Here is a 26,524-nt window from a genome sequence, read left to right as displayed (position 1 = left end):
AATGATATTACTACCACATCTAGTGATAGACCTGACCAAGGGGAAGGTTATTCTACTGTCCGACCACACTATGAAGGAGTTTATTCCAGTGACATTATGACCTCCGCTAGTGATAGGCCTTACCATGGAGAAGTTTATTCTAATGTCCGACCACATTATGAAGGAGGTTATTCCATTGATAGACCCCATCATGAAGGAGATTATACCACGGACAGGTCACACCCTGAACAAGTTTCCGATACCCAGAAACCTTATCCAATTAACATGAAAGAGTACGATGAGAATCTTGCTGATATATTTAAAAATTATCAACCAGTTACATCAGCAGACGATCCGTTACACATAAATTTGTTGAATCCTACTCCTACTATTTCTGGGAGCAACGATTCAACTTTTGATTCAATGTATTTAATGTCAGTACTTGGAAATAAAACAGATAAATGCTATACATGCGGAATGGATGAAGTCGATTATACCTCTGAAAATTGTTACCTGGTTTTTGAGCATACGGATAGAACATTCAAGTATAAAATGCGTTCTTACAAGAGTAAGTGTTCAGGCAAAACGTTTATCGGTGGCTGTTTTAAAAGGTTTTTAGATATTGGTCATTATTACAGCGAAAGAGGATGTAGGCAATTTCCACCGGCGCAGGGACGTAGTTTTGCTTCTAGCAGATATGCAAGTATTGAACGCATGCTTCTGAGGACAGATGAAGGATGCACGGTCAGTCCAGCTGCTACCCTCGTGCCTTTCAGCAGATCCGTGTTGCTTTATGCTAGGTTTCATGTTTGTGTTTGTACTAAGAACTATTGTAATAATTCATCAATGCTATCAGGGAACCTTATGTTTTATTTTATTTTGATTTATTTCTTCTTAAGTAATAAATGTTTTATTATAAGTATTATTTAAAGACAATCACCTGCCTTTGATATCAATGAATCAGATATGTTTTCTAACTAATTATTTATAGAAGTGTAGTAATATCAACCAAACAAAAATAACTACATACTAAGAACAGATTAATGTGGAACATAATAAAATAAAAATAGTGAAAAATTAACCATTTAAAGCATTATAAGCAATTTGAGTTCATTCAATTTCGAACGTGTTCAAACGTCTAAAATGATCTATTGTGAAATTCGCCGTTTGTTCATTAGTTTCATCACTTTTACCATTCTCATTGTTTCCGTCCAGGTTTTTTTTGGCTATATTGCAGCAGCGTATTATAACTAGCGGCACGATAAACTTGCGATTGTGCGGAAACATTGCAATGATCCAAACGACACAAATAAATACATGGCGGATTATTTTATTATTATTATTGATCATTTCACGCGTTTACATATCTGATAGATCAATGCTAAGTTCTATATCATAGGAGCAATGGTAGGAACGGTCCCATCCTACATGGAAATAAAATGTTGTTGCAAATGAAACAAAATATACAACTACAAAGACGGAGGTTTATTTCAATGATTACGTACTAATATTACAGTGAGTATTGATATTTATGGCCATCTTGCTTTTTATCGTGAGATTGTTTGTTTTCACTTATGCTCTCGACACTACTCTGTCGACGGAGAGACTTTAGGTCCGATGGCTTCTTTGGCTTAATGTCATCCTTCACTTTATGAATTTTTTTCTCATTATTGTCTTTATTTGACAACATCTCTTCATCACTTTCTGTGGTACTTATAGTAATTACTGGGATCACAGAACCAATGGAATCCGATTGTTTTGATTGCGTACTTGATTGTGATGTTTGTTTCTCGTGTATTTTCTTACCATTGTTCTCTTCTTTAGACATTTCTTTTACAATTTTTGGCGTTGTTGCTTCTTTTGCATCTTGGATTTGTTTTTCAATCACAGCTTTCTTTTCTGTTCTGTCTTCAATTTTTTCCAGTTTGACTTTCAATCCCTTATTAAATATTTCGTTGATTTTCTGTTTTTTTGACCCATCCGTTTTGAATTCCACGCTGTTTTTTACCTTTCTATCTGGTTTAATTACAAAAATATCTTTAATTTTTAAAATATCTCTTGGTAGAGTCTCATGAAAGTCAGAGTCTGTTTCATCATCTACATTGTTCGGGGAGGGTGAAGGAATATTGACTTCTGAATCGGCTTCTACATCACTTTTTTTATCAAGCGCCATACCAACAATTTTAGCAAATATGCCACCTAGAAACAAAGGAATACGTACTTATATTTTTCCGAAAACATTGTTACAGAGATACATAATTAAATAACGCTCACTGTTCTCCATTGGTGCCTTCTATATTTTTACTCACCAAAATGATGCTAATGTGAACCTCTCGTTCTTTGACTAATAGGGAATTAGCTAGTATCACACTATTGGACGTAACTCAATATTTGACAAATGTTTTGATTTGACAAAAAAAAACCTTTTTCTACATTTACGCCATTTGATGAGCAAAAATACGGTAACCCCCAGTGTGTAATTGGTTTATTGCGAACAAACTAAAACATAATTTTTAGCCACTATACTACGTATTCAAACACCGAAAATGTAAACGAATTAAGGTGACCGAGGAATCAAAGTTGAGTGGTTGCGGTTACTACTACTTCAATCCAGTCTCTTCTTTTAGAAAAATAAGGTGTGAGGTTGCGTTATCTTATTGATATCTAAGTTGTACAAACCTTTTTTCTTCGCAACTTTAATCGGTTCATTCATCTCTTCTGTCAAAGTTTTCCGATCATCGGAATCAATAGATTTGCTCATTGGTAATGACGGCAATGCTTTCTTCCATCTAGCAAAAGGCGTATTGTCGATAGATGACGACCCGCCTCTTCGCCTAGTGTCAGCTAGTTGGAACATTTTTCTTCGTTCTTCAGTTCTTTCACGGCGTAATTGTATCTGAAATGTAAGAAATTGTGAGTGGTGTACCAAGAAATTATTGAAAACTTTAACACTAAATACAAGTGTGGTTTTGATATCGTGTTGTATATTTTAGTGTAAATACTTCAAATTATTGAATTTAAATCTGAAAAAGAATATTATTTTCAGTAGCCGATAATATTTGTGTCAAAAAAGAATATATTATACGTGTGATACTTACTTTTAAATCATTGTTCGCTTCTCGTAAAGAGTTTGTCAGTGACGTCAAATAATATATTATCAATATTAATAATACCAACAAAGGTATCACTATAGCAGGCGAGGCTATGTATTCCAGTGCGAAACTCAGACTGTTCGGCAATATTTTATAAATGTTGATTGTTAGTATATAGTAGATCTTGTCATATTCAGAGAAAGGTCCACAATGCCATGACGGTTTTACCCAAACTATTGTGTACCCAACTGGCAATACACATAAAAATAACATTGTTAACAATAGTGCTAGGTAGAAGTTATTGCTTTTTGATACTCTGAAGACAACTTCGTGCGGTACATTGCATGTCATGACTGCCCACGAGCGCAGGTACATCATGATCATTAGCTTGACAACGTTCAACACAACGAGGCCGGGCGAGAAGAACATCCCCATCCATACCATTCCCTGGTTATTGATAAGGTGCAGAATATTTTCCGCAATTTTGAAGTCTCCATATTCTGGGAACTTTTTTTCAAGGTCCCAGCACCAACACCTGTTCATGTAACGCACAAACAGTGCGCGAAAGAAGTCTAAAAATAATGTGCCGAGTAGAACGAAGACCTGGAAGTAAGTTTTGAAATTAGTAAATGTTGACAATATTTAAAAAGAACTTTAAGTTAGAGAAGTTAAAAAATATCTCACCAAATCCATCATGGTCAATTTCACGAGTTCTTGCCCAAACATCGTTTCCCAGCAAAGTTTTAACAACTTCTTCTTTGTAGGTACTGACAGATTGTACATTTTCCTTTTATTGTCATCGTAATACATCACATCGATAGCAGTGGCGTTAGTTCCGTTCTTCACATCAACTGCTGCATTTACATTTGATGGACAGACTTTAACATAACAAACTCTCTTTACGATGGTGCAATTAGACATAAAGAATACTTGTTTCATATTTTTCCCATTACAGTTTATTGTACAATTGAATGTGAAGTCGGGACAAAAAGCAATCGTTGTGGGTGTTTTAGGCTTCATAGTCGTAGTTGTCGCCTCTGTAGTAACTTCAGTGGGAATGCTATAGTTCTTTGCCTTGTTAATAGCTTTTGTAGATTGTTGCTGCGGTGAATACGCACTAGAAGTTTCTATAATATCGTTATCAATAGAATATTTTAATGTGCTTTCTGTTACATCTAAACTAGTAGTAGTATCTACAGAATAAGTAGTGGTATCTACCATATCATTTGTAGATGTATCAAGTATTTTGTCAGTAGTTAAGTCTAAAATTTCTGTTGTTGTTTCAAGTAAACTGAAAGTTGAATAGAAATCTGTATCAGCGAATGTAGTTTCAGTATTCAAAGTCGTATCTGTATTAAGATTATCATCAATTATAGAAGTGGGCATTTCTGAAGTCTCCGTAACTGTTGAGGTGTCAGTACTATAATTATCAACTGTGGTCGTGTAATCCAATGAAGTGAAGTCCGTCACTGTACTCGAATAGATAAAATTAGTGTAGTCTTGCATATCACTGTCAGTTTCTGTTCCCGTAGTACTTTCAGTATCATAAAATGTATACTCGTAATCGTCTGGGTCTGATGTAGTCTCATTTAATTTTACATTTATAACATTTATTGGTTGTTGAATTCGTATATTTCGTAACCGTTCCAGTTCTTTAATTCCCAAAGAAATACTATCTAATGTGGTACTTTCAGTGTCTCCAAAGTTACTTTCCGTGCCACTACTTGTTGTTTCAATTTTTTCGTCGCGTGGACGTCTTAAAAGTATTTTAGGGGCGATTTTCTTAGGAAATGATGCGGAGCCAGTTTTCAGTACGATCCCATCTGATAGCTTCATCGGTAAAGTTATTTGTATATCACAAGGCCCACACGATACCGTCTGTTCGATACAAAAGTCTGGCAATGTCGTTGTATAAGATTCACTTAGATTTAGAGTTTCATTTGGTGTTACCGTCGCATTCAAACTCAATGTTGGTTTTAATAAATCAAGATCTTTGCTCATTCCCTCAATCTTGCTGAACAGGGCAAATATGAGAGAGTATAAATTGAGAAGATTCAATAACATGATCCTATAAAGACAAATCATAGATTTTTTTAAATAAAGGTACATATGAATATGCTATATTATATGAATCCAGTAAAGTAAGTCACCTTGCTAATTGCAGCCTCAATTGCTTCCTTGGATGGTAGTGTTCTAAAAATCCAAGTAACTCAAAGAATACAGGAAACGTTATAGAGATGACTGTGACAACTATTGTCGTTTCATTCTCTCGCCACCAACTTCTTACTTTTAAGTTATCGTCAGAGCGGGACACGACTGTTACCACGGCATATGCCGACACTGCTAGCAGTATGACAACACATATGTTGACCAGAGCTCGGAGTGATATTATACGCCAGCTGAAAAAAGTAAAATTGTTTATAAGATTCCTGTGCATATTTGTGTAGAAATTCATAAGTCCTGTATCAGATACCATGACAACTATGTTGGTAGATACTCTGAGCATCAACAATTGTCTATAATGCAGTCAAAATATTAAAGATATTATTTAGAAAATGCTAAGAATTCTTAACAATCTTTATTTTACTATACAAGTATACACCACATATAAACTTTCACTACATCAATACTATTCATAGCGTCAAAGAAATAAATCAGATTTTGTGTTAGTTTCAATTATTAACGAATTCAAACGAAACGCTTACTTCCTTAAATCCTTTTTCTTTTCGGCTTCTTCAAGCAACGCTTCTTTGAACCCCAATATGACTGATGCGATACGATTATGTGCTGTCTCCGTGTTACCGATCATGAAATCCCAACCAGTGAACAATTTCCACGAGAATATACATTCGTCTTCTTTCTCCGACAGCTTTGACATTCGAGAATTCTCAGCCATTCTACGGGAAGAAAATTAAATTTTAAGTGAAGCAACAGCTCACGTTCAAAATGTACAACAATATAAGTTTCCCTTCCGTTTATTATTAGGAGATACTTTATGAAACTGAACTGAATGATGAAAAACTGTAATAAAATTTTCTCTGTCAAAATAATCGGCTCATGGCCTCGGCTAAGGTCTTCCAAACTATTACAATGGAACTAGCAACACAATAGCTTTAATGAAATATACATCGGCAAACACCGTTCTAGGTAACAAAACATGAAAAGAACATTTTGTAATCTCAAAACTTAGATCAGTATTACATGTGAGATACGTGTAACACCAACATAAATAATCAGAAATAAACTTACTTCCTGAGTATGGCGACGAAGCTATAAATGTACACGGCAAGTCCTGTCAAGAAGTATGCGAGTGGCATGCGATACTGAGCTCTCTCTACATTGCTATAGTACCCATAGAAGATCGGTGAGCACTTCAAAACTCCTTCGAATTCCCATAAGGTCAAAAGATTCGATGCGTTACGTTTCTCTTCGTCCATAATAATTTTCCGTTCACCATCTTGTTGTGGATTCGCTGTTAAATACTGAAGTTACAAACCATTTACATTAATATCTATAGATACTCTAAATGCCAATTGAAATAATGAAATATGAACCCAATCCAATATTTATAAAATACCTCAGGCACTATGACAAAGACGAGTAGTATGAAGCCAATGACCAGGTTCACCCAGAAAAGCCAACGAAGGAAGGTGAAGTAGGACGCGACCACGGACCCGAAGTGAGACTCGATCTCCTTGATCCTCAACTCCCATGGAATCAGTAGGTTTGAAGTGTTGGCCGCCTCGCGTTTTATTTGTTGCCAGTACTGCTCGAATAAGTAAAGAAAGGGAGAGTTTACGTAATGTTGTATGATTTTAATCAGTAAGAGACCCACTTCACCTGATCTATCAATTAAGCGTGGGAATGACTGTCTCATCTCGTGATTGTACTGATTGTGAAATTAAATTCGGTTTATTGCAATAGACTCGCACCCTATTATATGTTGGGCTTTGTAAGGAGTGGCGCTTGCAACTTAACTTAATATCGGAAACACATAGACATAAATAAAGAAGGTGATATATAAATGATAGAGTTGGTGACCATGTCAGTTTGAAAACTTATATTGTGAATGATGTATAATAAAGATTATTCTTTCTGGGGGCACCGCAGTGCCCCCGCCAAGTCAAGCAAGAAAGCGGCATTTTACATGAAATTAAAACTCACGGAATTCAATAATATGTTGAATCTAGCGTAAATATCTCGAGTGCTCTTGGACTGTGCCAGTCTCTCCTGCAGTTGTCCTTCGTGACGTTTTATGTATGCTTTAGCCTGAAAACATGCAAATATTAGTTCAACAGCCTTAGCGTAGGTGGCTGTCTGGAAATTATTAAAAAATATGTAAGATCTGCAGTACCATGAAAATACAGAAACACTGAAGCCCATCGGCCCGTCCCAGGGACATTAAAACTGTTATGCTATATACTAATTTCAGTCATCTTATGTTGTTGTATTTTCGTATTCTTATTCTATAACAAACTTCTAATAGAATATATTTCTAACGTCACCTGGTGAACAATCTTGAGTTTCCTCCTCATCCCAAGCGGTTGTTGTTTCACGGAGCCCAGCACTTCTTTGTGCAGATGAATGTTCTCGAATATTTGCTCCTGCGTCACGACTGCTAGCTGGCCGTCGTCCATTGATATTGCTGTGCTGGATTTTATGTTTTTAAAATATGATGGATGTACCGAGTAAACCGCAATAAGTTTCCGCGGTCTTTGTTCGGAGCAGAAATTGGGGGAGTTTGATCAATAAAAATCTGATTCCCCCTCTCGTCTCACCATGTAGGAGGAGGCATTAAATGATTTACCCCTCTTAAAAAAAAACAAACACATCTCATGTGTACCTATGACTTTGAAACATTATAGCTCTGGAGTTCTATCTTAGAGTGTGCTAAGTATTATGGGGTTTCATAACCCAAACTTAGCTGTATGGTATACGATACTGACGAAATGTGTAACCGCTTTTCGACAATCGTTTGAGTAAAACCTGTTGCGTGACGTCACAAAAAGTATAAACACCTTGTTTTTTACCGAATACTGTCTAAGTACACGGACCAACTCATACTTACTCTCCAGAACTTGTGGTGAACACAGAAGACCTCCTTCTAGGCCTGTTCTCATCTGCAAGGAATGGCGAAGACGGGCGTCTGGCTCTGCCCTTCCGAGACCTCCGCACACTTGCCCGTCGCTGGCGCAGCACCGCACTTAGACTCGCTGAGTAATCTTCGTCTTCTGAGCCATCTGGAGAAGATGCATGCATTAACTAGTATAGTATCGTTGTGGCCTGACAATTAAGGTCCCTGTTTTTTAAGCACGAGGTCACCAACAGCGTAATTTTTCCTACTTTACACTTTGACATACAGTGAAACCCAAATCTGTTTGTGGATTAGTTGAACATCGCTTATGTGCCTTAAGAAGACGCTTTTACCTATCTGTGGGACAGTTGCAAGCTGACTAGTGTTTAATAAAACTGGACTAAGATCGAATTTGAATGGGACCGTCGATAGAGGGCGCCCCAGACGGACATATAGCGACCAGATTGGCGATATAATAAAAAAGGGCCAAATTAAAAGTACCTTTAACCGACGAGCATGCATGAAAAGACTGATGACTGTTGATGAAGCGAAAGAAGTGTGTAAGAACCGTGGCGATTGGCGTTCCATTGTCTCTGCCTACACCCATGGAAGACAGGGGTGAGATTATGTATGTATCTATGTATGTGTATGTAATGTGAAGAAATAGATCTTGGGTTCGATTTCAGTAGTAAGATAGCTGTACGATATACATACTTTAAGAAATAAACATATTGAATATTATGAACCTAATTACCTATTCACATATACTTATAGTAACCGATTGAATTATCACATCTACGATTATGTGGTGAGATTATTTTTGTACAAACGTATCGTCGTAGATATAAAAGCATTTACAAAGTTATGTTTATTTCATAATAATGTTAGATAACAAAGAAATGACAGCTTTCAAAATTATGACGTTATGGTAGCTACGTTCGATTTTATCGCGTCGACTAGGATCGAAAAGTTTCGAGTCGGTTTTAATAAATTAATTTTTCAATAAAAAAATAATTATAAATTGTACGGCAACCTAATGGTTTAAGGATATATCAGTTTTTTGCATAACACAATAAATCTAATGTCAAAATCAATTTTCATTCACTTTAATGAATACCTAAGTAACTAAAAACACATTAGAAAATAGAAATTCAAAACGCTTAGTTTCGCCACATTATGGCACGTATTACCACTGTACAATGTACACCCATTTTTCACAATTTGTATTTATTTTAAGTCCCTTGTAGTACGGGGTGAGGTTATTACCACATACCAGACACAATTTTAGACACCGTACTACTACTGAGAAATCTTCAAAAATCCGAAAAATGCCCAGTAACACTTCTCAAACCTCACTGACCGATAAATCACTTAACCAAGGAGACACGTATATATCGTCACGCCTTTTTATCCCCGAAGGCTACCCCTTCACAGTGGCAGAGATGCACATTATGTCACGTAATGCCACTGTACAATGTACACCCACTTTTCACAATTTACGTTGTAAGTCCCATGTACCAGGCACATTTCCAGACTTCATATTACTAATGAAAAATATTCGAAAAAGCGAAAAAAGCCCAGTAATACTTCGCCCGACCCGGGAATCTCACCCGAGACTCAGCCAACGAGGCAGTCAGTAAAAATTAATATATTATAGCAAAAAATACTTCTGACATGATATTTCTCGCTTTAGAACTAAAACTAAAATGTAATTTTTTAATGATATAAGAATAAAATTTTATGTTATGGCTCTTTTAAAGCTAACTTTGTGATTCAATCTATAGTCCTTGCCATGCCTTATTTTGTGATTTTGTTTTACTTTAAGATTTGGAAAATTTTAACATTTTTATTTTGTGATTCAAGAACTTTGCACTATGTACTATTTAATTTTCAGGCTCTTACTTAGTATGCTACATATTGCTGTATAATTCGACTTAGTTTATCTTTTAATATCTATCAATTTCGCTGTAATTTAGATTCAATCAATAATGTACTCAAGATGTCTCAACTCAAGTCCCCAAGATACAGGATTATCCTAGTTTGGGGGCTACCGATACCACAGAATAATAAGTAAACCGATACACTTGATGACAACCCCAAAATTAAACAAATTGTTATCACTACATAGTATAAAACAAAGTCGCTTTTTCTGTCATGTTGTATGTCCCTATGAACGCTTAAATCTTTAAAACTACGCAACGGATTTTGATGCGGTTTTTTTAATAGATAGAGTAACTCATGAGGAAGGTTTTTATGTATAATACAGGTATAATATATCACCATTGCACCCACGCGAAGCTGGGGCGGGTCGCTAGTATAGTATAAGACCATGATTGTGAAGTTCAATAATAAATTTATTCTTATTCTTATTCTAATTTGTGAGTAGATTGATCAGTGCAGACAAATCAAAAGGTGCGAGATAAAACCGAATTCGTTAACTTTTAAGGAAAAAGACGCATCACACCATGTCTGGAATTCCACAAACCGGTTTAATGTAAAATCTGTTCCCTACACCCAATTATAATGGGGTTTAACAAACGTTTAATAAAAGTATAACAGCATTTAGCTTGCTCTGCAAAAATGAGCTTAAACTACACCTACTGAAGGCAAGGTATTTTATTTCATTCATACTTATTTATTGCATTAACCTTAGGTACCAGTGCCTGACGCGGTGCGACTGGCGTTAGATTATCGTCAGTTATCAGTAGCCTACTACTGTCTCATTACTGGACAAAATGGAATTGTGAATGTAATAATTAATACAATTTCATGCGCGTCTGCCCATTGGCCGCTTGTGATAATTCCTTGTTATAAAATATACAATGTGATAGGTGTGAGACTTCTAACCCGTTAAGGCTGAGTACTACATCTAATTTTATCGACAAAAGTCGGGGGTCGAAGGGGTCGAATCCCCTCCCCCTAAAAATTATGGCCATTTTAATATTTTTTTTTACTTTTTTTGATATCAAAGGTTGTATGCGTCGTAGAGACAAAATAAAAACCGGCCAAGTGCGAGTCGAACTCGCCCTTGAAGGGTTCCGTAGCTGCAAGTAGATGACATAATATAAAACTTGTAAAATAACTTGGTTTTACATAGTGTTTGTATGAACGACAAAGTTATATATTTGCGGTTTTTAAAAAATGTTTTATTTTTTAAAAACTAATAATGATATCTCGTTCAAACCAATTTTCGTTGTTAGTTTCTACTGAAATCTACAGCATATATTTTTTTCAGTTTTCTCACTCTCTTATTTTAAAAGTGGAAGCGTCTAACTTTCAAACGATTGATTTTGACGAAAAGTGGTTTTAGGAACCCTAATGTCTTTTTTAAAGACCTATCCATAGACACCCATCACAGATATTTTAGCTGAAAAAAAAATTTTTTTGTGTCAGTTCCATGTACGGAGTGCCCCCCTTTAATTTTTAAATTTATTAATTTTTATTCAAAATTCGAATAGCGGTTATCGAAATACACCATCCTACAAAGTTTCAACTATGTAGGCCCAACAGTTTCGGAAATAAACGGCTGTGACATACGGACGGACGGACGGACGGACGGACAGACAGACATGACGAATCTATAAGGGTTCCGTTTTTTGCCATTTGGCTACGGAACCCTAAAAACGACAAACGGTAGCTAATAACCTTGGCTAACTAATTCATTACTTTTTTCATGTTTGGTAATGTTTTGGTGAGAAAATAAATCATTTGTGAATTATTTTTACCGAAAAAATCACTATTTTTCAATATTTTCAATTAGGGGTTCAACCCCCCCATATTATATTTTTTGTCGACTAAATTAGATGTAGTACTCAGCCTTAACGGGTTAGAAGTCTCACCCCTATCACATTGTATATATTGACTGTCAAATACCTAAATGTTTTTTCTTGCTTATTATACTGCTACTATGTATATAAAAACATACTTTCGCAAACATATTTTTAATAATATAATTAATCACTAACACTAGTCTATAAAAACCGTGTTACTAACTAAATGGACACCATGGTCTGAAATAAATAAATGATTATGATATTTATTAAACTTAAGTAGATAATTCATTAATTTAAAATAACTAATAGGTATGGTGGGTGCCTATAAAAAAATATAAAAGTAGGTATTTGTCTCGATTCTATGCCTAACCAACGTCAATTATCGCAAGCCGATAAAAGTGGTATACTTAACATATACTAAACACAAAATTTCGCTTAGCTTTGTAATAAATTTGAATGCCTTAACTATATAAAAAGAGGAAAAAGGTTAAATATTCAACTAAATAAAAGTGGAACAACCATCGCATAATAATACCTATAAAATATTGAAAAGAAAACAAATGAAAAAGGTTCGTTACCTCCAGTTGTTGGTGAAAACTTGACTTCGTTGCTGACAGGAGTCTCTGAAGGCAGGTGGAACAGGTTGACTCCTGATGAGGACATGCTTCCAGGCTCAGCCCAGGTGACCGACAACCGGTCCACAGACGGCAGCGGAGATGACGGTGGATGTTCGCAGGAAGCCTACGCAAAAAAAAACTACTTCAAAAATAGCGGTATTTTTAAATAAATAGTTTTATCCGATAGAATAGTTAATCTACTAGTAAATAACGTCTTAAAGCAATTAAATGAAGTTCAAACTAAAAAGTAATGATTGTGTTGACAAAACAATAATGTTTTTTTAGCTATTTATTTAGTTACTAGTTATGAACAAATATTGCTGTTTAATTCTACGATACTTATATCGTGTCCGAAGAGGTTTTTACTAAACCGACTGCAATTATTTTATTAATAAAATCCTTCAATTACAAAATGTTTTATATCAAAAACGTTTATTGTTTAATAATCATTGTAATAATACAAATGATTTTATTGTAGTCAGCGATATAGGAACACCCCTTTATGATAGCACTGGGTTTTTATGACACGCTGTATAATTTCATAATGAGAGCGAGACAATTAAGTAGTCAATTATATTTTAATACATTTTCCTGGTAAACTTAATAGTTCGCGGGTGTGTGCCAGTAAATTACATGAAAGAAACTAATTCACGTTATTCGAATTACATTTTCATTACTTAACAAAACGACCACAATCATTATCACTTAAATTCATGTCAGATTTTAATTACACGTAGTTTTAATTATGCCCCATTTACTAATTACTAAGTAAGGTTATGTAATGCTGCTAAAATATTAATAACACTTTTTTTTAGAAATCTACTCTTTAACTACGAAGCACTTGTTGTAAGCACGCAAAAACTATATTTTATTTTTTGAAGTGTCGAGTTTAAAATAAAAACATTTATTAAAAAATAAAATAAAACCATAACACTCGTTTTCATGGTTAATTTTAAATAGACAGAAAATATAATAAAAGTTACCGTTCACGAAATTCAGAGACTGACTGATCGAATGGACGAAGTCAGATGTATTAGTTAGAGCAACGGGAGAAAGGTACTGCGGTGGATTATCGAGGAACGACTGACGCAAGGCAGGGCGCACACCGGCGACACTAAACACCACGATTTATGTTAAATGGAACTTCACTATTCGTCTATGTGTGAGTGCTTGAATCGAATGTCAAGCTAAACTTGTACGAATTGTAATAAAAAAATTAATAGAATATGATTTTTTATTGCTTACTTTTCGAACCCATAGATAGACTTTCGGATCGGGGTGGCGATTTTCATTTAGAAACTTAATTTCAGACATTTTATGAGGCATTAAATGTTGATGAAGCTAAAGAGGTATGTGTAAGATTCGTAGCAATTAGCGTTCCAATGTCTCTGCCTACCCCCATGGGATACAGGCGGGAGGTTATGTATGTATGTATGTAAGCTTGATCCCCGAATAGGCCTAAAGAATTATAGGATCTTGACATTGGTAACGACTTCACAATTATTGACTTGAAACTGATAACATAACAGCTTGGGTCTTAGTACGCGTTTGGTTTATGTTTAACGAAAACGAAACGAAAGCGCGTTCGGCGCTGTGATTGGTTTGTTCATTCGAGTCAGCCTATGAGAGGTGCTCTCATAGGCTGACTCGCACGTTCGCGCAGGTTTAGTTTCGATTTCGTTAAATGTAAAACAAACTCGTTAATCCTTGCGCTCTCTGGTGTCTAAGTCCTAAGTATCTCACAGTATCTAGTACACTTTAATATCATTCCCCTTTAAAGTGAGAATTAAGCAAGGAAAGACAATAATAACTTAAAGAAAGCTGTTTATTTTGTTAAACAGTGGAAAGAGTTATATTCTTACTTTTTTATTGCTTGAAATGACTAGTAAGTGTCATTTCAAGCAATAAAAATGTCTAAATATAATAATAAAAATAAAAATAGGCTAACAGTGGCCTTTAGTCAGCAGTCAGCAGTTTGAGCATTAATCACCACGCTAGCTCAATGCTCGTGGGCTTCAAACTTATAATTAGAAGTTATTAGTCCAAGTTTCCTCAGGATGTTGTTCCTTAGAAAGTACGTATAACTTGGAAAAGTCATATTGGTACTTGCCATGGATAAGTTTCGAACTAGCGCCCTCATGCCTAAGAAGCGGACTCGAAACCTCCGAGTCACCATTACGACTAGCAGTTTATAAAATGCCTCCACGGCGATTAAGAATCTATATCCTGAATACATTCACAATCGTCATAGGATGGTGAATGATGATGATGATCTTAGGTAGGTGCCTAATGTTTCATGTCAGTGTGCGTTGAGCCCTTCAATACTAAATTAATGAGGACAGTGCCTTGTTATTGTAAGGCGTGGTATTGCTACTTACGTACAGACTCGGACAAAATTGCTAGAATATAATCGAGTGGCGATATTTCGCCGTAACGTTCTCAATAAATATTATATTCTTGCGTAATTGGCTGAATGACAAGCAATGCATTTACTGAAACTATTTTTGTTCTAGAATGCTCATGGTATATTGATTTCTTGGTAAGTGTAGAAGAAGCTATTCAAGGGAATTTTCTTAACCGTAAACAGGGCAAAGTAACGGCAGACAGCAAAAAAATGTAATAACTATAACCAGATAGCGTGCAAACAACAACTATGGGAGTATAGTAAGTAAACAAACGTAGTGTAATTTAATTTACATGCCATATCGGTTAGTATCTGTAATACTTATGTCGCCGGCTGTCCTCGATGATAAAGTTGTGCTCATCACGCACTAACTGCGTTCATAGTTAAGGGAACCAGAAATACGAATTTAAAGTAAGTGTAGTATTTATTTTTACTAGTGTTGTCTAATGTTTTATTTATTGATTTAATGTACTTTATAAGCATTATTTTTGAAAAATATTAGCGTTCTGCACTTCTCCTACACATAAACTATAAGTCTACCAAATTCTATGCTCCCACGTCCGCGCAATTTTCGTAAAAAGGGGTCCAAAGCTTTTGTATCACATATTAATATATAGATTTATTTATTTAACTCTTTATGCACATAAATGTGTACATAAGGCGGGCTTAATGCCGTAGGCATTTTCTACCGGCCAAACCTTTAGGTGATGCAGTGAAAAACCAGCGGTGGGCGCATGGAGCAAGCAAATCCAGATAAGTACAAAAAATCAATATACTTACACAAATGTATACAAATATTTATTTAACTAATATAGAAACATGTTTAACCTGCATAATAACAGGGAAAATCATTTGCGGAACGGAGTTCGCCAATGGTTTTCCTGCATTTTGTTTGCTACAAACCTCACGGAGCCTGAGACCTTACCAACGTATGCAAAACCGCGGAAATCAGTTCGTGCGTATATATAAGTATACATACTATTTATACCTAGTGATGATCATGATGAATACTCTGACAACCTCTTTAAAAGAAGCTCCCGAACTCCGCTTGAATGACAAACGACTAGATAGGATCGACCAATAGGATATTATTTTGTAAAACCTCAATCTCAGATCAAATTCTCGGGTTGTGTACTGGGATGTGTTGTAGGGTGTTTCCCACCCTAGGGATCATTCTACAAATTGTCAGAATCTGCATTGAATTTAACTCAATCTCTACCGAAATTTTGAATTGTTATCATATCAATATTACATTTATTTTAGGTTTTAAATAAAATTGGTTGAATTGACCATCGCATACGGAAAACACAAGTATACCTACTTTTGTTGACATTTTTCGTATTTTATTGTTTAATGAATAGGAATTAGGATGGTCTATTGTATGATCTTCTTTTTAGGTTATCCTATCTTGCTGTGGTTTAAAGCGCTGCCCACGGATGTCAGGACAGCGACCAGTCAACTGTCCGTCGAGGTTAGATACCCGCGAACCTTCAATTTGAAGGATGAGGTTAGGTTTAGGTTAGGTTTAGGTTAGGTTTAGGTTAGGTTTAGGTTAGGTTTAGGTTAGGTTTAGGTTAGGTTTAGGTTAGGTTTAGGTTAGGTTTAGGTTAGGTTTAGGTTAGGTTTAGGTTAGGTTTAGGTTAGGTTTAGGTTAGGTTTAGGTTAGGTTTAGGTTAGGTTTAGGTTAGGTTTAGGTTAGGTTTAGGTTAGGTTTAGGTTAGGTTTAGGTTAGGTTTAGGTTAGGTTTAGGTTAGGTTTAGGTTAGGTTTAGGTTAGGTTTAGGTTAGGTTTAGGTTAGGTTTAGGTTAGGTTTAGGTTAGGTTTAGGTTAGGTTTAGGTTAGGTTTAGGTTAGGTTTAGGTTAGGTTTAGGTTAGGTTTAGGTTAGGTTTAGGTTAGGTTTAGGTTAGGTTTAGGTTAGGTTTAGGTTAGGTTTAGGTTAGGTTTAGGTTAGGTTTAGGTTAGGTTTAGGTTAGGTTTAGGTTAGGTTTAGGTTAGGTTTAGGTTAGGTTTAGGTTAGGTTTAGGTTAGGTTTAGGTTAGGTTTAGGTTAGGTTTAGGTTAGGTTTAGGTTAGGTTTAGGTTAGGTTTAGGTTAGGTTTAGGTTAGGTTTAGGTTAGGTTTAGGTTAGGTTTAGGTTAGGTTTAGGTTAGGTTTAGGTTAGGTTTAGGTTAGGTAGGTTAGGTTAGTCGGGAGTCATCAGGTTCCGGGCTCAAAGTCAAAAGTCAAAGTCAAAGTATCTAATGTTGGAAACCACGTTATAAAACGCGCCGCGTACTCTACCTCACAGGTTATGTGTAAACGAGTGCATCTACATAGAACGTGACTTTTAAAATCGCTATATCTCAGGAACGATGATACTTGGGCATTATGAAACCATTTTTGTAGATAATTTTGAGATCTACAAATTAGGTTTGAGGTATTTTTAGATAAAACTTACGGTTTTTGAGAAAAACTCAAATATCACGAAATTTTGACCCTGAATAACTTTTGAAGCAATCGTAGGATATCTGGGGACATTTAATTTTTTATTTCTTATGGTTAAATAAAGGTCTCCACCAAAATTTTGCTCCATAATTTTTGTTCTTTCCTTATCATTTTCAGGTCTAAATTGACCGGATTAATTAATTAATTTATGTTAAAAGATTTCAACTAAAACTCAAACTTTTACACCTACTATTGTCTTTCTGCATCACCCTAAAGTTGGCTTATAGAAAATGCCAAACTGGAATTAAGTCCACCATTGTAAAATATACATAAAGTGTAAAATAAAATAAAATAAACTTTACACGTAGATGGAGTAGGATTGTCGTTGAGGGTCTGATGATGAAGAAGTGTAATTGTTTCAGGGTACTCTTTAATGGTTTACAGTAATTGCCTTGTTTGTGGGCCTGATTAATTTGTATTAATTAGAATTTGCACCTATGTTGATTATAAGTGGCAAAACTAAAACAAAACGTTAAAACTAAAAAATTGTTTAGAAGTCGGTGCCCTTAGCTTATATTAAAATAATATAACTTATTACTATTAGGCTTTAAAGAACAATTTTTGTTTAGAACAAAATTATTCAAATATCCAAAATGGAATGCAAAGCTAGGACTACGCCCATTGGCCACAAAATGCCCGTCACGTGACCCAGCGCAGTCCATCTTGTAGTGCCAATGAGTGTGCCACGCTGATTAACTATTCAGGGCTGTTACTAGTATTTTTTACAAATAATAAGTTAAGTACAGTTTTTTGAACGCCATTGTTATTAAGCTAAAAACAAAACGAGATTTTGATGGCCTTTTAATATTTTAGTCAGTGAAAAGAGAAATAATTAAATCACTTGTAAGAATATTTTTAGAGCTTGTAATGATACGATAGGTTCAATTGTTTACAGTGCTCATTAAAACATACTTCGGTTTTTACACTTTGGTTCAGTGCTGATTAAAGATCTTCCGCTGGCCCGACTGGGACTCGACACGCGTATCTAAGTAATTGGTCGCATGTGTATCAACATTTTCAACAACCCACAACATTCTCTACAAAATCTCCACGCTTGGTGGACGGGAAAAGGAGAAGAGTATATTTATATGCAATGTCACGCCTTTTATCCCCGAAGAGGTAGGCAGAGGTGCACATTACGGTACACAATGCCGATATATAGGTACAATCAATGTACACCCACGTTTTACCATTTGTGTTATAAGTCCTGTGTAATAGGGGTTGAGCCTATTGCCATAATACTAAGCACAATTCCAGACTCCGTGCTACTACCGAGAAATTATCGAAAAACTAAAAAAGCCCAATAATATTTTGCTCGACCCGGTACTTGCGACCACTCGACCAACGACCAAAGCAAAAAGGAGAGGTTTACATAAAAAAGTGATCAGAGACACCCCTGCCTGTTCATTCCATTATCTTGTGGCCCCTGTCGTGTATATCACACCGAATAATAATTAAGAAGTGATTTTTCACCAAAGATAGTCGTGATCGATATCGTTCTAATTCGTGGAAGCTTTTTTGATACTTTAATACCTATTACGATTTATATAATCGTGTTTAGTTGCGTGTCGAGCCGCATTTATTATAATTGAGCGTATATTAAGTGTCCGCCATCTTTGTTGGGGGTTATTAACGAAAACATTGAGCTAGGCTTTACTTACGTGTTTTATTAACGATTGCTTGTCAATGTGTAGATTAGATTTGCTTACTAGAGATACAAATTTGGTACAAGTTCCATACAAAATGTTTGAAAATTCTATGTCTAGAAAACAAATCTATAGATAAAGGAGTCTGTGTATCTGTAGAGCGAGTACTAAAATGTGTACTTTTTTTTAAACGTTGCCCCACACTAGGATTTTCGCCTGTGTCGTGGGTGCGTTTACAAACATACAAATTCACATACACATGACACCCAGACCCGAAACAACAATTTGTGGATCACACAAAGAGTTGCTCCGTGCAGGAATCGAAACAGCTACACGTTACGCAGCAGCCGGTTGCCCAGCCACCGCGCAACCGTGCAGTCAAATAATATTAAAATGCTAATTAATACCTGTACTGAATACTAGATTCTATGGCATCAAGTTACTCCAAGTTGTCTGTCTCCATCGACCACCCTGTTGAATGTACAATAGATGACCTGATAGTTTTCTCTTACCTACAACCCGTTTCTTTTGTAGTGGTCTACAAATGCTAATATACAATAATGTTATGACAAAATTACTATAAATATAAATAAATTATGTGGATTCCAGCTTTGGTATTCATTGTATTTTATACACATTACCTATGACTGTAGCATTTTATAAAATGCCTATAGAATTCCATTAAAGTATACACGGTGTAACAAAAAGGGGGTATACATATCAAGTGCATGGTTTCTAGATAACATAACAAACGATACGGGAAAGGGCATTTTAAACTTATGTTTTCATGGAACGAAGTTATGAATTTTTCCAATATTTTATTTTTAATGCGAATCAAAATTAGGTAGGTAGGTATTAGGCGATCAGATTTACAGAAGAAATGTTTCTCAGTGGTAGCACGGAGTCGGGAAATGTGCCCGGTATATGGCAATAGGCTCACCACCTTATTACATGGGACTTACAACATAAATTGTGAAATGTGTGTGTATATTGGCATTATGTGCCATAATGTGCACCTTTGCCTTCCCCTCCGGGGATTAAAGGGATTACTGAAGGAAATCCAGGTTGAAAGGAAAACAATACTTGCAAAGAAGTATTAAGAAAACTTTGTACAAAATCAGAACGTGATCGAAACGTCGCACACTACTTTAACCGACTGCGGGGAGTATTACATTTCGTTAATTGGCTCTGTTTAGAGGTCGGGGAGTGCCCTGATTGTCTGTAATTACTCTTTGTGTACCTTTCGCAGTAATGGCGACAGGTGCTAAATGTACTAGAAATTTGGTTGTTATTCGAATATGTACCTTGTACAGAAGCAAGAAGGTTCCATGTTTAGCTTCTGTTAATTAAACTTGACATGACAAGTTTAAATCGTGTATTTTTAGGCATAAGTTATTGTAAACATATGTATTTTTTCTAACTTTATAATTAATGCATTTTGAGGTGCCTTTGTAAGTCTTATCTAGGTATCAAGTAGAAATGGTATTGAATTTACTGAAAATTCGGTCTCTACTTAGTACTAAATAGATACAACTGTAAGCAGATAAAGATACCAAAATAACTGAACTGAAATCGACTTCTGATATTGTTTTTTTTATTATTAGAGTTATATTGTTTTAAAACCGGCCAAGTACGAGTCGGACTCGCCCATGAAGAGTTCCGTAGCAACAAGTATAATATATTATTATGACATAATATAAAAGTTATAAAATATCTTGGTTTTACATAGTGTTTATATGAACGACAAAGCTATATTTGTGTTTTTTTATAATGTATTATTTCTTAAAAACGAATAACGATATCTTGTTCAAAACAATTTCGTTGAAAGCTTCTAGTGAAATCTGTAACATATATATTTTTTAGTTTTCAGCTGAATTTTTTTTTTTGTAGATTTGTTCCATGTATGGAGCCTCCCTTTAAATTTTAAATGTATTAATTTTTATTCTAAATTCGAATAGCGGTTACCAGAATACACTAACCTACAAAGTTTCAACAATGTAGGCCCAACAGTTTCAGAAATAAATGTCTGTGACATACGGACGGACGGACAGACAGACAGACATGACGAATCTATAAGGATTCCGTTTTTTTCCTATTTTGCTACGGAACCCTAAAAATCACTAAAGGTCTTCTATGAACGGCTCTGCATACCCCGTAAATGGTGTAAGTCAGTGTTTTCCAAAGTTTGCCATTGATCTATAATTTTCTTTGACATTATTAGACCATTGCATCACTAAACAAAGGATGAAGAAACGTTTCACTTACGAGAGATTCTTTATGTGAACCGCTAAAGGAAATTATTTGCCAGAGTATGTGTGTGCTTTTGAGGGGGCAAAATCATCCAATGACTTCTCCCGCCTTGGGCGAGGCGAGAGGGAGTGTCAGACTCTTACTGACTAAAAACCACCCCGTTCCTTCTCCTGCTTTTCGAGCCGGAGCCCCGGTAAACCCGCTAGGTAGTCCGCAGCTCCGGATCAGTTCTGGAAGGCTAGCGATGTGTTTTCAGTATCTCACGATGCTAACTGGCAGACGTCTTCTATCGTTACACACACCCTCGCTAACCATCAAGCGAGATACAAATGAGCTACAAATGACAATCTGGCGGGTTATTGGGCTTGTACTTATTATTCTGTGGTTCCAGCTCGAAACAGGAATAGGAACGGGGTAGTATTTAGTCAGTAAGAACCTGACAGTCTCTCTCACCTCACCCGAGGCGGGAGAAGTCATTATATCTTTGTATGATCCCCTCTACCCAGCAAAAAAGGTGAGTTACATTCGTAAAATTTAAAGACGTTTTCACAAACATACTAAATTGTGTACAATTAATAATTATGAATACCTGAGGAGTGAGTTCCGATTTTGTGATGTCGATGATAACCCTCGGCCGGGGATCCAGTTTTAAGATGCCACGTTCTTTACTCTGCATAGAAAAGAATGATTTTTTTTATACTATGTTTAGACTAGATACTCATACGCAGTTTCACCAACCGCTTGGTTACTATTGACTGTAGTCGATACAGAAGTCTAGGGTACAAAACATCACCTAATGGTCAGTAGTTTATCGGGGAATGTTACAGAAGTAATTTACCTCGATACCTAAACGAACACAAAAATATTTTTCTATTGGAACCAGTAGTTCCTTATCTAAACATCGAATCTATAATGGTACTAGCTATAGCACGCGACTTCGTCCGCGGAAAATTAAAAAAATTAGGGTTGTATTACCCCTAACATTTAGGGGGATGAAAAATAGATGTTGGCCGATTCTCATAGATACCGGATAAGCACAAAAAAATCATCAAAATCGGTCAAGCCGTTTCGGAGGAGTATGGCAACGAAAACTGTGACACGAGAATTTTATATATTAAATATGGCCCAAATAATATTATAGTGTTTAGATTCTCCTGCAACCCTTATAAGATTTGGGATAATTTGGGATAAATGGAGACTTGTTATTGGCAATTTCTTTTCTTCTATCTTATGAATCTTTGGAAAAAATAATAAATCCATTCGCCCTTCGTGTGTTTTGCGCTTAGCGATTGATTTCATTATTAGCGATCAGTTTTTACTAATGATTTGATCTATAAACTTGATAAGAAACTGTATTCAAACTTATTTCCTTAAAAGAGTCCCAAAATTCTAAATTTGCGCTAAGCCAGACCAAACATTGATACACAATCAATGTACTGTAAACCTAAAATATATTAAAAATATAAAACGAAGATCATAACTAACGCTATCATTATGTGAAGGTAAAATATGTTTAAAAATTCAACGCATATAATTAATTCAGATAATAAAAACAAATCTACAGTCTTTAAATTGGATTCTTATTACTGTCCCAAAGTGAAATAAAGTAAGAAGCTTTAAAAGCAAGCACCGGTAAATTGCCAGAACAAGTCTTAAAAATGTGCAAACGTTTGAACGACAATCACAAATAAAAAAATCACAGCAAAATTGTATAAAACAAACATAATGAGCAATAGATTCATACACATATTTATATGGACAACTCTTTAACTATGTGTGTAAAGTGTTTAAAATACCTTCGCGTCCATTTTGGTCTGCTTTGCAGGAGGCAGCGATGGTAACTGCTGTAAAAGCTCCTGTTGTGGGTTGAACAGTCTGCCTGACGAAAGGGGTATAAGTCGTGTTCACGAAATTTCAGCAAACTTTTTTATGAATGTGTTATTACTAACAGTTCGCAACATTTCATAGAATAGTGTAGTGCACTTATTATTCTGTGGTAGTGCGTCATATTTCTTAAAAGGGTGAAATTTTAATTGCAATTTTACCGTCATAGATAGGCACTGTCATTATAGGCATTGGTACCATAAATAGGTAGGTAGTAGGTACTATAATATGTATAATCCAATATTTCGGTATCCATTTTCTTTTTTATAACCTTCGAGACGCTTCGGACATATCCTTAATTATTATTCCTATTAACAAGCATCCGTTCCTTGCTCAATACAGATCTCACCCAACAGCGCCCAGAAACGTTGAAATTTCCTAAACTTGATTATGATTGTCTGTCAAAAATTTGTTAATAGTTATCAACCTATAACTTTACTGAGCAAAGGCCACTTCTCACACAGTAAAGAAATGAGCATTAATCACTAAGCTTGCATAGCGGGTTGGCAAAGTTAAATTATCATATCTCTTTCTCCTATCAACGCCATGGATATTGTTGGGACAGCCCGTGTGTTGGCACTTGGAGTTTGTGAGAATCACCATAGTAGCTTCACTATTCACTTCACTCATAACCTTGTTTTAAGTTTAAGTTTTAAGTCCACTTTTTATTTTTACTTGCGTTGACCTACCGCTTACAGAATCAAAATGAATATACAGCATGAGTAGTGTCACTAAAACTCGAGAACTGCTGGACCGATTTGGCTGATTTTGGTGTTAAATTATTTGTGGAAGTCCAGTGCAAGTCTAAAGGGTGAGAAAAAAATGTTTGAGGCGGTAAGAAGTTTGCCGGATCAGCTAGTAGGATACACAATTATGTAATGTTTTTAATTTTGAACACCATTTCCTATATACCAGTTACAAATAGGATCTCCGGAAGATCAGACACAAATATATAACCATCACTTTTAATCAATTAAACACATAAACTAAGATGCCTATTGCAACATCAGTCCGTCACCAGTCTCAAGTTCTAGTTGTTTTAAAGAAGTTCAAAAAGAAATAACAATATTTTTTCCGTTAAAATGATAAATCGGTCTTGTTGCGTCTAAACACACGTGTTGACCACTCAAATGAACAATATTACTGTCGTTACATAAATTAATGAGTTTTTATGAGTATCAATTCTCTTTTTACGTCAGTGAATGAGTGTAGGGTGAGTGTATGAGTGTACACAGTTGTTTTGAGTATGAACGGCTGTTTTATATTTGTTTTCAGGAAGGAATTATGAAAAAGCCGGCCAAGTGCGAGTCGGACTCGCCCATGAAGGGTTACGTAGCAGCAAGTAGATGACATAATATAAAAGTTGTAAAATAACTTGGTTTTACATAGTGTTTGTATGAACGACAAAGTTATACTTGCGGTTTTTGAAAATGTATTATAATATAATAATAATATAGCCTTTTTATTCAGATCACTTAGTACAATGGATTTTTAAACTTATATAAAGAATTAACACTAAAAACTTAAATTTTATTAACAATTTAAACTAATATTTGTTGCTTGGTTATCTTTCCCAGATCTGTTTGCCAGTCGGCAAAGGCCTCCTCCAACCTTTTCCATTCCTTTCTTTCTTGAGCCACTCTGTTCCACGTGACTCCTGCCACTTGTCTGACATCATCATCCCACCTTTTTTGTGGTCGGCCTCTTTTCCTTTTGCCTTCCCTTGGGTACCACCATGTCACCCTTTTGCTCCATTTGTCATGTCCTCTTACCAAGTGACCAGCCCATCGCCATTTAAGTCTTTTGATTTTGTTTATTACATCAGAAGTTTTTGTTTTATTTCTAATGACGATGTTTTTTAATCTATCAGACTTTTTGATATTTAGCATGCTCCTTTCCATTGCATACTGGCAAGTTGCTGAAATGTATTATTTCATACTAAAAATGATATCTCGTTTAAACCAATTTTCGTTGAAAGTTTCCATTAAAATCTATAGCATATATTTTTTTAGTTTTCTCACTCACTTGTTTAAAAAGTTAGAGGGCGGAGGACACTCATTTTTCCACTTTGGAAGCGTCTACCTTTCGAACAATGGATATTGACGAATAGAAGTTGGCTGAAAAAAAAAATTTTTTTGATTCAGTTCCATATATGGATTCCATTAAATTTTTAAATTTATTATTTTTTATTCCAAATTCGAATAGCGGTTACCAGTATACATCAACCTACAAAGTTTCAACTATGTAGGCCTAACAGTTTCGGAAATAAATGGCTGTGGCATACGGACGGACAGACAGACAGAAAGACATGACAAATCTATAAGGGTTTCAGTTTTTGGCCATTTGACTACAGAATCCTAAAAACGATATATGGATCCCTTTTTATCCGAAAAGTAAGTAAATAAATAATTAGTAAAGTGTAAAGGGTGGTCATTTTTTTATCTACTTGTTGGTTTTTGGTGATCTTCTTTCACAAATTAAGACGTTTTTGCTAAGTGTATATTAGAGCCAGATTACCTGTGTATGTACTGCACACATTTCCCGGTTAAGTTTTTTTTTTGTTTCAAATATTCCCAAAAAATGTCTGCTAAACGTTCTTACCTAGAGGAGATCTGTATGATCCAATAGTGGATTATCATGGTATGGCCTATTGATGTACATTTAAAAAATCTAAAAAATTGTCTAAAAGTTTAAAAACTAGTTGTACGCCATTTTCTAACCAGTGTTTCAGTAATTAATGGAACACTCGCAAAGGTGGGCTGTTAAAAGGGGTGAGACAAACGGGTTGTTTTACATCACTCATCCACTGCTATTAAATAAAACGTCGCTTGCATACAGACATCAACTCCCCATGGACATCTACTACTAATAACAAATTTAATCAACTAAGCATTTCTTGTTTAGATTTATATTACGTGTCACTGAACTTTTTGGCTTGGCTTTACTGAATTTGTTTTATTTTAATATTATACAGTTCAATGTAATACTCCTTCAAATAGTTGAAGGAGTATAACATTAAACTGTACTTCTTTTAAGACTATTCTTAAAAGAAGTATTTTATTATTATCTACTATTTCCTTATAAGTTGTCTACACTATTATTTTTGGTGCATATTCCATTTCATTTGTATTTTTACAATTATTTGTGACTATTTATAGTCAAAATTTATAACCGATCCTATCTATTCTATCCAAAATCATTGAATAAGATCGATTTTTGACATTATTTGTTTGGAATTTCCGTCAAAAACAAAGACCGTACCAAAGATTTTGGACGAAAGGCGGCGATTTTACTTAGTCTGTTAATAGTCGAAGTAAACTG

General features: G+C 35.3%; 1 protein-coding gene across 3 annotated transcripts; it reads right to left on the bottom strand.

Moving 5' to 3' along the window:
* Window positions 1-1,443: 1,443 nt before the first annotated feature.
* On the bottom strand, window positions 1,444-21,985 carry LOC118267744 (transmembrane channel-like protein). 3 transcript variants are annotated; one of them, XM_035581906.2, is made up of 13 exons: window positions 21,909-21,985; window positions 12,497-12,659; window positions 8,140-8,311; window positions 7,577-7,721; window positions 7,236-7,340; window positions 6,649-6,837; window positions 6,321-6,553; window positions 5,777-5,968; window positions 5,222-5,470; window positions 3,756-5,139; window positions 3,078-3,674; window positions 2,659-2,875; window positions 1,444-2,178 (listed from the first exon to the last, which is right to left on the bottom strand). In XM_035581906.2, exons 2-13 carry the CDS (start codon window positions 12,579-12,581, stop codon window positions 1,490-1,492), a joined length of 4,257 nt encoding a protein of 1,418 aa, XP_035437799.2. In that variant the 5' UTR covers window positions 12,582-12,659; window positions 21,909-21,985; the 3' UTR covers window positions 1,444-1,489. The 3 variants fall into 3 exon arrangements, with proteins under 3 accessions (XP_035437799.2, XP_035437808.1, XP_035437815.1); XM_035581915.2 differs by lacking the exon at window positions 21,909-21,985 and adding an exon at window positions 13,519-13,599; XM_035581922.2 differs by lacking the exons at window positions 12,497-12,659; window positions 21,909-21,985 and adding an exon at window positions 8,900-9,052.
* Between the last annotated feature and the right edge of the window lie 4,539 nt (window positions 21,986-26,524).

The sequence above is a fragment of the Spodoptera frugiperda genome, chromosome 25, assembly GCF_023101765.2.
Source record: "Spodoptera frugiperda isolate SF20-4 chromosome 25, AGI-APGP_CSIRO_Sfru_2.0, whole genome shotgun sequence".
Classification (NCBI taxonomy): Eukaryota; Metazoa; Arthropoda; class Insecta; order Lepidoptera; family Noctuidae; genus Spodoptera; species Spodoptera frugiperda.
Note: the sequence above shows the minus strand (reverse complement) of the source record. Positions and strands in the feature narration are given on the sequence as shown.

Coding starts and splice junctions, on each gene's coding strand:
- LOC118267744 (XM_035581906.2), bottom strand. CDS start 12,581: ATGTCCTCATCAGGAGTCAACCTGTTCCACCTGCCTTCAGAGACTCCT. Junction 6,838..7,235: donor TCAACATATTATTGAATTCC/GTGAGTTTTAAT, acceptor TTATTCGAGCAG/TACTGGCAACAAATAAAACG. Junction 6,554..6,648: donor TCTTTGTCATAGTGCCTGAG/GTATTTTATAAA, acceptor TTGTAACTTCAG/TATTTAACAGCGAATCCACA.